This window comes from Cryptotermes secundus, unplaced genomic scaffold, assembly GCF_002891405.2.
Source record: "Cryptotermes secundus unplaced genomic scaffold, Csec_1.0 scaffold1009, whole genome shotgun sequence".
NCBI lineage: Eukaryota > Metazoa > Arthropoda > Insecta > Blattodea > Kalotermitidae > Cryptotermes > Cryptotermes secundus.
In genome coordinates this window covers 75439-87450 of record NW_019744133.1, presented here as the reverse complement: position 1 = coordinate 87450, position 12012 = coordinate 75439, and the positions used below count along the sequence as shown (strand labels likewise).

The window sequence follows — 12012 nt, the reverse complement described above, 5'->3', positions numbered from 1 at the left end:
AAAGGGGTATTCGCTAAGAATCACAACTACAAAAATTGATCATATTGATCAATATTGTGACAATTCAATTCAAATAACCTACTTTATGTTTTATGTAATTCTCCCGATGACAACCTAAGTAAAGTTCGAAACATGTAGCATACGCCTGCTTACAGTAAACGAATAAGACATGTATTTTGTTTCCCCCTTGCAGACAGTCCGTTATGTTGTGTTGACGGTCCAATGCACGTAACTAACGTAACTTTGGAAACAAACGAGTCTGTTCCTCAAGCAGATACGTGTTGTGTGGTTGCAGAACCCCGGAGCAATGTCCCAGCGTGGTTTCACTCCTCGCAGAGTCCTACAATCCTCATGTGAGGTACGGGGCTGCCATGGCCCTCGGCATCGCCTGTGCTGGCACCGGTCTTAAGGTGAGTAACTTACATTGCTGTATTTTTTAGTTTCTTGGGGGTTGGGCTGAGACCGATGAGTCCACTGCAACTTCGGGCACTAACTGGCCAATTGTTCCAAGCGCGTATGATAAATGATGAGTGTGGAGCAGTCGGTGGAATGAGAATTGGCAGGGGAAACCGAAGTACTCGGAGAAAACCTGCCCCAGTGCCACTTTGCCCACCACATATCCCACCTGATCTGGGCTCAAGCACGGAAGCCGGCGACTAACCGCCTGAGCTATGGCACGGCCTTGCTCTATTTATATCACTAACCTCTGTGTTAACACGAATGTTCAAACTATGGCGGGACATATTTCTTTTGTCCGCTCAAGGTCTTTCTGTCACCTCTTACCACTGATCTGTAAGGATACCCCGCGCTACCTGTTCAGCTTGCTTACATCACTTCATATTTAGTTGAAGGAAACCGATCCCCTAAGCAGACAAGTTTATAGTAGAAACATTTTTGTTTGCGGTAATAAACGAAACCGTGGTGACCTTGAACAGCCAAAAGAAATATTCTTCGATTCTGTACCATTGATTTTTCCAACAGAATGTCTTCAATTTTTTTCCCCCACAGAAAACACGTGTAAAAATTGATGGATCTGTACGTGACATGACATATATTGCGTACCTGTGGGTCCTATTCACGCGTTAATATGAACCGAGCTTAGAAATCGTATATCACGAGTTTTTCATTCATTCATCCATCAATGGCTCTACGGCCCTTTGTTTGGCCCTGGCCTCTTCTTCAATTTCAGAATCTTTTTTACACAGACGGTAGCACTCCTTGGACGGGGGATCAGCAGGCCGTAACACGGCCGCTACCTACCCACAGGACAACACAAACACTGAATGCACACACAGATATCCATGCCTTGAGTGGGATTCGAACCCACCATCCCAGTGTTCGAGCGGGCGAGGACAGTTCATGTCTTAGACCGCGCGGCCACCTTGAGCTGCCCCACGAGTATTTACTGTCAAATTTAATGAAAGTTGAATAATTATTTATAAAGAAAGTAGAAATTGTACACGTATTAAGAATTTTTAAGCGCCATCTATAATTTTCAACACATAAGTAGCTATATAACTATTGAATACTGACGCCCAGCCCCGACCACTCCATTTGTGGTTATAAATGAAGCAGTTTGTTTGTTATTAACTAATGATAATTTAATTGTCGAGGAATGCGGTTGGGAACTGGGTGCTCCAAAAAGCGGAACACTTTTTCCATTCGTATTGTGCTTTCAGGAAACAAGGATTTTAATTCTGATGGTGTATGTACCTGTAATGAATTGTATTTCTGAATCACATCCAGTCAGCTGGAAAGGTCGAAGTCTTATCTGGTGAGAACTTCCTCACAAAATTGAATACTTGGCCCAGCAACTGAACTCGATATGGCCACTCGACCATTGTACTGCCACCAGATGTTGAACCAAGTCTAAGTAAGGAACTAATTACCTCTTAATGTTATCTGTGAGATTCAGAAACTTGTGTAGATAGCGCAGTCGGTACAGCGACGGGCTACACGCTGGACTGCCGGGGTTCGACTCCCGTCAAGGTCAAGAGGTCTCTCTACACCTCAGCGTCCAGACCGGCTCTGGTGTCCACCCAGCCTCCTATCCAATGGGTACCGGGGACCCTTTCTCCTAAGGTAAAGCGGCCGGGGCGTGAAGCTGACCACTAACCTCTACCTAGTGCCGATGTCAACAGTGATGGAGCTATACCTCCATACCCCCTTATGTCTTCATGGCTTGGTGCTTAATTAATTAAGCACAGGGACAACTTTACATTTTTTATGATTATAGTAATTAATGTAGCTGGAAGTTGAACTCAGCAGAATGATGGTATTCACTGTATGGAATTATCGATTTCTTTCTTGTATCGATTAGAAAACCAGTCCGACCCAAATCCCTAGTCTAGACTTCAAATATGATAGGAGCGTTCGGTACTGTTGGATCCTAGCCATTGCTTCTGTGTTTGGTCTTTCTGCCATGATTAAAGATGGCCGAAGCTGAGCCTGAGTTGAACTGTGCCTACGTGCCCTCCATACAATTTGATAGCTTGGTACTGTGCATATTGGAAGTCTGGATTCTGGTACTAAGAGCAGCTGTACTGAAGAGCAAGAAGGACTCAGCTGTCAGCTGTGAATCCTGGTGTCTTGATCCTCCCGCTTCCAGTTTCTATTGACTGCAGCGGCGCCTTTGATCATTCTCCTTGGTGAACAGACGTCAGTTTTTATTCTGCCGGGTTCTCTTATCGTCAGATATGTGTAGGCGAGCGAAGCGGAAGGAACACAGTGCTACAGATGCTGAATAGGTAAAAAAAAGGGTAAAAACTATCCCTGTAACAGCCCATGAAGCCCCATGAGGTTATGAGACGTCGAGACTCCTACATTTTCAAGACAGTCGGCTCACAGAATGCGGTGAGATTGTCAGCCTTGAGCGCCGGCCGCCATTTACCCTCAAAGAAGATTCCTGGTACTCATTTCTGTTAGAGGCTGAGTCGACCCTAAGGTCATAGTGCGGCTGGAAGGATTAGGTCAATTGAAAAATCCAATGACCTCATCGGGAAACGAACCCGTGATCTTCCGGATTGTAATGCTGAATAGGCATATAAATATTTCTTATCTGCGTTTGGCTCGAAGCTGCAATCCGCATGTTAAAAGTTTAAAGTTTTATTTGTACCCTGTTTCTTTAATAAAATTATTGTAATTTGATTTGCTTCGTGTATAATTTTCCCGATGAGTTATTTTTAATGGGTTTTATATGATTTCATATTTTCAAATGTCACTGACTTTTGTTTACAGTTTGCTTCACCTGTTGTAGGCCTGTCACAAACTTACGATACAGACGTGGGTCGGATGGAACCGATGTTAAACTACGGGTTTTCCGCGCGGCATATTTTTTATATTTAATCTATTTTAAAATGGGATTGACAACTTTTTCCCCGTGAGCCGCATGAGGTTAGCGGTCCACATCTTGGCTGTGCATGATGTAAAAGTAAATAGTTTGTAGTAGCGACAGCATGTTAAATATTGAGGTGGGCAGGGCATGTGGCACGAATAGGGAGAAGACGAATACACAGAAGATATTGGTGGGAAAGCCAGAAGGAAAGACACCACTAGGATGACCAGGACATAGTTTGGAGGATAATATTAAAATGAATCTTACGGATATAGAATGGTGTGGTATGGACTGAATTGATCTGGTTCAGGATAGGGACAGGTGGGGGGGGGGGTCTTATGAACACGTTGATGAACCTTCGTGTTCCATAAAATGTTGGGAAGTTCTTGAGTAGCTGCATAACTGGCGGCTTCTCAAGAAGGGCTCAGCTCCATGCAGTTAGGTTAAGTATCTTCTAACCTGAATGAGTATCAAGGAACTTCCACATTACTCGTGCTCGTAAATCTTCGTCCACACTACTTCAGTTGCTCGCCAGGCTTCGGCGCGTGAGGATCCGTATATTTACTCGTAGTGTGTATAGGCTGTAGTCGAATTTTAATTTTTTGGCTATAGTTTTCAAATTAAAAATTTTAAATTTGTTTTTCTCGTGACTTGTCATATCGTCCACATTACTCGCGAGCATAGCGAGTCACACGAGCACGAGTAATGTGGACGCGTCTTCAGAGAGACATCAACGTGCACGAGTATCTACCCCACACTGACGGAGTGAGCGTAAGAAAGAAAATGTGTGGAGAATGGACCAAAACTGAACAGACAGGACCCAAAACTGACTTAGTATGGCAACGGTTAAAGAAAGCAACTGAAAACTTTCGTAAAAGCTTATCATTGCGAATTACTTTGCAGAGAATTCTGAGGGAATTTAGAATATTCCTCGTACATGCGTGTAAAGCCCGTTCGCTCTCTTGGAACGGAATTAACAACAAAAAGATGGTGTTTTGCATAGCAATGCTCTGCTGTCTGTATCAGACACAAAAGGAACGTCCTGTGTTTGAAGCTTCGTTGTTACGCAACAGGAAATGGTTTGTTGACGGAGCGCTTTGAGTCAGTCCGGCGCGATAAACCTGAACAAATCGTTATAAACACTCCAGAGAATTGGTGCGTGAATGTTGTGATTTGTATGCGGGGTCCATGCCCCTATATACAAAACCCTCTCCGGCGTATTTTTAAAAGTTTGTCCCATAGATGTATGACTGGCTGCTTGTACGTATATATTTCATCGTGGTGTCTTTTTTTTTTTTTTGTTTAGTTTCGTGAGGTGGGGTGATACTTGAGTTCACTTGGCACTGCGGGCACTGTTTGGCCTATTGTAGCAGATCCAGATGATAGATGATGATTGTGGAGCAGTCGGTAGAATGGTTATTGGCAAATGAAACCGAAGCACTGGACGACAACCTATTCCAGTCACGCTTTGTTCACCACAATTCCCACATGACCTGGGCTCCAACCCGTGCCGCCGCTTTGGGATGCCGGCGGCTAATTGCCTGAGCTGTGTCACGGCCAATGGCGTGTTTGTCGTATTATATTTTGAATTTGTTTTGGAGTGAAATGTCTCATTCAACAGAGATGTACAAAATATTGTACTGAAGTATGTTGTAGTTTCAGCTGAACCTCTCACTGATGTCATAAGCTATGTTTGGATTGTATAAAATAAGCTAGAATATTGTAACAGTTTTGTTGTACTTAGTTTTAGGCCGGTCTGGATGTTATGCTAGAAATTAGGTAAGACAGATATAAACTTTCACTCTAAATTGGTCACACTACCATATGGTTTTCTTGGAATTTTGTGGTCCATGTCTTTTTTTAAAGGGTATATTAAAAGCGGACGATGAAGTTGAAATATATGATTTTTCATACGGTAAGTTATTATGAAGCTGACACATGTGACTTACCGCTGAGGCGAGTGGAAGTCTGCCCTTGGTAAACAGAAAAATCGGCCCAAAAACATTATACATTGTTTCTCCTATCCTTTGGGTTCCGGGGTCTCTTTCGCTAGGGGTAAAGTGACCGGGGCGTGAAGCTAACCACCCACCTCTGACTAGTGCCGAGGTCGGGAATACGTGGGTGTATACATCCACTCCCCCATGCGTCTTCATGGCAGTTTAAATACCAAGCACTCTACCTTTTTTACTTTTACTTTTATATTCCAGATGTATCACGTAAACGGCTCTGTTTGGGGATATGGCCATTATGGTTTCTTTTTATTGCTAGTGGGGTGGGCCTAAGTCCCTTGTACTGCGGCCACTTCTGGCCTATTGTAGCAGCCCTAGATGATAGGTGAGAGTGATTGTGTAGCAATTGGTGGAATGAAGATTGGCAGGGGAAACCGAAGTACTCGGAGGAAACCTGCCCCAGCGCCACTTTGTCCACCACAAATCCCACTTGACCAGACCCCTGGATCGAAAGCGGGCCCCCGCGGTGGGAAGCCAGCGACTAACCGCATGAGATATGGCGCGGCCCTCATTAGGGTTACTGAAATTTTATCAAAATCGTTAGAAACTATTTTTGTTTCTTTTGCTTCTTTCGCAATATTGTGACAGAGTCGGTAAAAGCGCTGCCGCGTGTATGATGTTGAGTGTAGGTATTCAATTTGAGAGTCAGTTTCTGTAATTTGCTTTTTTCACTGTTTATTGTTCTCGTCTTGTCTACACGAACTCGCATCTTACGGCGTTTTCCGTACTTTTGTTTACAGTCGAAGTCAGTATAATTCTTGACCCTTTGCACGCCATGTAACCAAGTATATCGGGCCGGGACACTTGCATCAAAACCGCTGCAGTCGAAGAGATGGGCATGTTGTTAACCAATTAGTATTGCATTTCTGTTAATAGATGGCGTCAGATATGACATACCGATGCTTAGAGAAAAGATGAGTTTTCACATGAAGTATTTTTGCTGTTAGCTAGTTAGTTATTTAGAGAGGGTGGGTTTCCCCATGCACCGCGACCAGTTTGATCTATAGTGCTTCCCTCTATGATATTCTACAAGTCTCTGTACCCTACCGATAAATGGTGCGTACCATCAGTCCCGCCGAGCAAGCGAGTTCGGCCACTTGCTTAGCACTGTCTATAATGCTTCCCCCATCTATCACAGAGGCCTTGGAGACTATTGTTGGGCGGGAAACATCCTGGAATTTGGCTCAGTGATCCCCTTTGGGGATATGAGGTTCTTTTACGTGCCGTAAAGTTACGACACGGGACACACAGCTTAAAGGCCCTCCCGGAGGACTTGTTCCCTGAAATTTTCCGCCCTTAAAAATTGGACGACCTCCGCCGGGTATTTGAACCCGCGTACTACGAGTCGTGAGGTGGGAACGTTACCTCTAGAGTACGGAGGCCGCTTATTTTTGCTGTTAGTTGAAGGTCGTTTAAAGAAAGTATTATATCGATTTTCTGTGCAACCGTATTTATCAAGAATCAGCCTTAGGAGGCGAAACGTAAAATTGTGGACAATATTGAATTGAATCTGAAAGGAGTAGTTAAGAGACTGAATTGGATGGGCATGTCGCTCAGGCCTGTGTCCAGTAGTTTTGATGTCAACTTCGGAATTCCGTAACGAGGAAACTTTTTGTTTCTTGAATCGTTAGATGTCTGCCGACTGCTCTGGATGCTCTATGTGAACGACCGTTTAATTAGTCTCTCGGTTCCTTTTATTTGTTAATGATTTATGCGACGAATCATGTGAAGTGGTGTTTAAGGAGTTCAAGAAAACGCGTGTCTTTTCCGTTACCCTGGAACCAGAGGGTTCGATACGATATGAGACATACGATAGGACATCTTTCAGCCTCTTCGCATAAAATGGTCCATGTCCCGTTAAGAGCTCGGCTCTTGAGGTCCTGAAGGAATAAGAAGCTCTTCAGACTGCATTCAGATCAAAGCCGCCAAACTCCATTCCCTTTCTCAGCTACGAGGAAGATTTAATTTGGCATCATTAGTCAGCCGCTGAGTTTCGGAGATTTCTGCTTAAGATTCAAAGAAAGGCTTCTAAGACTTTGTCTCCAAGTGTTCCTGATGTTGCTGCTGATTGGAAACCTCTCGGATGATGCATTTCTTTAATCAAGGGTTTGTTACATGTATTCATGTCACATGTCCTGTCACTGACGTCACATTGTCGGAACTCTACTCGCTGAATTCCTATTCTGCAGTCATGCTTGCGGTTATTTGTCGTTCTTCTCTCTGTTAAGATATTGGTGACAGGAGCCGAGATAGCTCAGTCGGTATAGCGACGGGCTGGACGACCGCTGGTTGATTCCCGGTAGGGGCAAAATTTTTCTCTTCTCCGTAGCGTCAAGGCCGAATCTGAAGCCCATCCAGCATCCTGTCCAGTGGTACCCGGGAGCAAAGTGGCTGGAGCTACACCTCCACTACCCCATATGTCTGCATTATGGGATGCGTAATTAATTAAACAGAGAGACAACTTTACTTATTAAGCTATTGGTGCATTGTAATGTTAATTTATAGCCCTTATAATTTTAACGTATTTGTACCGTTTAGCATACTTGGTTGAGGCACTATGCTACATAGACTGAGGGTGTTTGAGAACAGGGTGTTGAGGAGAATATTTGGAGAGATGAAGTGACAAGAGGTTGGAGAAAACTGCAAAATGAGGAGCTTCATAACTTGTACTCTTCTCCAAGTATAATTAGAGTGATCAGTTGGTTGGTTAGTTAATGGAATGCCAGGATGACTCGCTATATATAGTGCCATCAATTGTGGGAACATCCATAAACTTGAAGCGCCACCGTGATCGTGTTTTGTTTGCATCTTCCTGTTTCAGTAAACAAAAAGGTTTACACAACAGTATAAACTACGCTTTAACAATACCGTCTCTACTGTGGGCTGTCAGAAATGTTTGCGACTAGGAAGGAAGATTGGAGACCGGAAAAAGAAAACTTCCACGCAGAAGCACACTGATGGGTGCAGATTTGTTGCCCCATCTTCTCCCGTGTGTGTACTATCAACGTAGTACGTGTATGTTACCCATTTCCACAGCCTCATTCTGTTTTCACAGTCCATTCGTTTAATACAGCGCTCGGTTCATTGAAGGAAAGAAATTTAAATTTAAAAAAAGAATAATGGAAACCAAACCTTAGCCCTCCCCCCGCCTTTAAACCCTACGGCGGATTTTCCTTTCTTTCTTTCTTTTTTTTTCTGGACGAAACATCTATTCATGACACTGACTAGTGACCTCGCCTTCAGCATTCCTACATTCTGAGGGGCCAGACCGTGTATTGATATTCCATTTGTATTCCGTGAGAATGAACGGAGTAGAAGGTCTTTTCAGAAGCCAACCGTGTGTAAGCCATACGAGTGTTGAAACCTCCGTTATACTATAGCTCATACCGAAAACATCTGTTCTGATTTTTGATATTCGCTGCTGAAATAGTTCACTGAAAGTCTCTGGTAAGTAGATGTAGTCTTTACTGCTTCTTCAAGAGCTGGAATAACTCAGTCGGTTTAGCGACTGACTACGGGCTGGACGACCCAGGGGTCGGAGGACGGGTCTTTTTAGGGTCTAGAATTTTCTTTTCTCCTGTGTCCAGATCGGCACTGATGTCCACCCAACCTCCTGTCCAGCGGGTACCTGGGGTTTTTCTGGAGGGTAAAGCGGTCGGGACGTGAAGATGACCACTCACTTCCAACTGATTCTAAGGTCAAGAATACGTGGATTTATACATTCACTCCCCCATACATCTTCATGACGTGCTTAATTAGTTAAGCACGGGGACAACTTTACCTTTGGAGCCGGGATAGCTCAGTCGGTATAGCGACTGGCTACGGGCTGAACGATCGAGGGGTCGGATTTTGAGTCCCTATAGGATCTAGAATTTAGCGTTCAACTGGCTCTGGGGTCCACGTAGCCTCCTGTCCATTGGGTACCGGGGGCTCTTTCCCGCTTCAAAGCGGTCGGGGCGTGAAGCTTACCACTCACCTCCAAGTAATACCGAGATCAAGAATACGTGGATCTATAGATCCATTCCCCCATACGTCTTGAAGATATAGTGCTTAATTAGTTATGCATAGGGACAACTTTTAGATGTTCGCGGGTTATATTCTCGGTCATGACCGAAGTTCTTCATGTTTAATCAGTCCGTCTTGACGATCGGCAGAATGTCTTCTGAACCCAGAGTGTGACTGAGTGCGCAGTTGCGTGGGCTGAACTCGGAATGGAAAACAGGAGGAAAGGAAGGAATGGAGGAGAAAGTGAAATAATAAGAAGGATAATAATGCGGAGAACGAAAAAGGACGTCACTGAATAGGTTTTCACTTCCTCAGAATGTCCGTACACAGTATATATCAGAAAGTGTTGTGGTCATGGAGTAACGATATCGGAATTTTGACGACATCGCACGTTTTGAGCACCCCTGAATACGAAAAAAAAACATGTTTTGGAATGCCGTCTGTCTGTAATAATAATACAAGTATGTGTGTGCCCCTCAGTAGCTCCTGAATGATTGCCCAGTGAATATGAACATGTACGAGTACAAGAGTAGGGCCCTTTATAGTGGCCCCCAAACAAAAGTGAGATTTTTTTTCGGGAATGGCTTTGAATGATATTTTGTTAAATTTCAGTATTTTATGTACATCACTGCCCTAAATAGAACTGCGTAGGTGAATCTTCAGGAAAATTAACGGTACGCACTGTGGAGCTCTTCTAGCATGTGAGGAATTCTGTACAGTGTCTTTGCACCGGTGTTTACCTGATGTCTTAGGCCTAAAGGGCGTAAATAAGAAGTCACGAAAACGTGTTCTCCATTTCCTGTACAGTTCATTCACAGTAGTCTTTCTATCCGATGTAATATAACCTGTGCAGCTGAGAAAGCGTAGTTAAATAAATTAAAACGCTTAAAGCAAAATAGTTGTTGAGAATGTCCTGATCCACGTTTTCTCAGTTGTCCTCAGTTCCCCATTGCGAATTCTGGGCTGCACCTCGAGACCTTTTATGACAGTTTAGTTGGGACAGTGTTGTTTAATAACCTGTGGTCAATCTGTCTGTCCCTCCATCCGTCCATTCCTCTATCTATCTATCTATATGTCTGTCTATGTCTATTATCTGTCTACGTATCTGTCAGTCCACCCGTCTATAAGGAAAATGGAATAACTTCTTTGAAATCGGCCACGACGGCTGCACGCACGCTTAGGATAAGACTCCTACCTTCTGCGCTAGCCTCAGGAGTGCGACAAACGCAGTCTATTGCGCTGAATGATCGATTGCTCTTCACAGAGGCCGAACAAATTACTTGTATGGCCCCTTACTTGTTCAGAGATATACCGCCTTACCCACAATTCTGTAAGACGGAACACTGACAGGAAGTTCTGCAAGAGTTATTATTCCCATGAAATTATCAAACATATAGAGTTAGTTCTCTTTCCGTGGTCCTGTTCACGCTAACAACATCCAGAGGTCATTTTAAGGACATTTTCTTGGCTGTGGTTGATTCTTGTAGTAAGTCGAGACACCTGCCTCGCTTTCCGGACGCCATATTTTCTTTATTGTCGTTGTTTTACGTTTCATATCCATTCATTTTACCTACAGACACTTCATAACCCTGTTCATCACTTAGATGAATCCATTAACGAATTATTCACCCGTTAAGATGAACCGCATAAAAGGCATGCCATCATAACCGTCCGTCGCGATACGCCTCACAGCAAAAATAGCAATGAAACTTGTGTAATGCAGTATCCTGCTGTAATGAAGCCGACCCGATTCGGAATTCTCCTGTGAGTGACGTCACTGTAATTGTAAAACTCTCTTATTGATTGAGGGGGGGGCACTATACTACAAGACGGAAGGTCGCCGGTTCGCGTCCCGATGAGGTCATTGAATTTTTTAATTGTGCTAATCCTTCCAGCCCCACTATGTCCCTGGGATCGACTCAGCTTCTAACAGAAATGAGTACCAGAAAACTTTCTGAGGGTAAAGGGCGGCCGGTCCGTGAGGCTGAAAACCTGACCGTCAACTTTCGGCCGATTGTCTAGAAAATGAGGGAACCTCGACGTCTCACAACCCTGTGATTCTGCATGGCCTCTTACAGGCATAAAAACTCCGTGGCCTATAGTCCGCAAGCGAACTATACCGACCGAGCAACCGCCGCTTGTCGGCGAAGTTAATGCCAACTTTTGCGGATAGAGGGTGTCGCGTGGTCAGCGCAACGGATCCCCACGGCCGTTAATCTCGGTTTTCTAGACTGGACTCTTACTTGTTTACCCTTTTACCTGATTGATCATGGAACGGGATTTGAGTCTACACGAAAGCAGTATTGGCATCGTCAGTTGGATGGTTTAATATGAGAAGTTGTCTATGTGACATTAAATTCTAATTTTAAATCCTTTTTGGTGGTTGACTATTGAATTGCAGAGATTAAAGATTGTAATGCAGACAGATGTATTACGCACTGATGGACAACATGGAGAAGTTAAAATTGTTGCACCCACCGAGACTCAAAATCCGACCCCTTTGTCGGCCAGCCCGTAGCCAGTCGCTATACCAAATCAGTAATGTGTCTTCAGTTTATTATTTCAGTGTTTTAACTTACAGACATAAATTATGCTTGAGCCCTTTTTTATCTGGATGTATGGAGTTCTCATGAGATTTATAATTCCTCAGAGAATAAAAGACAA

The 12012-nt window shown here is 43.9% G+C and overlaps 1 protein-coding gene across 1 annotated transcript in view; it reads left to right on the top strand.

Moving 5' to 3' along the window:
* Positions 1-295: 295 nt before the first annotated feature.
* LOC111874562 (26S proteasome non-ATPase regulatory subunit 1) overlaps positions 296-12012 on the top strand; it is a 38792-nt gene continuing 27075 nt past the window's right edge. Inside the window, exon 1 of the mRNA XM_033755504.1 lies at positions 296-410. Coding sequence (XP_033611395.1) covers positions 372-410 — 39 coding nt within the window. The 5' untranslated portion in view covers positions 296-371. The remainder of the gene's footprint in view (positions 411-12012) is intronic.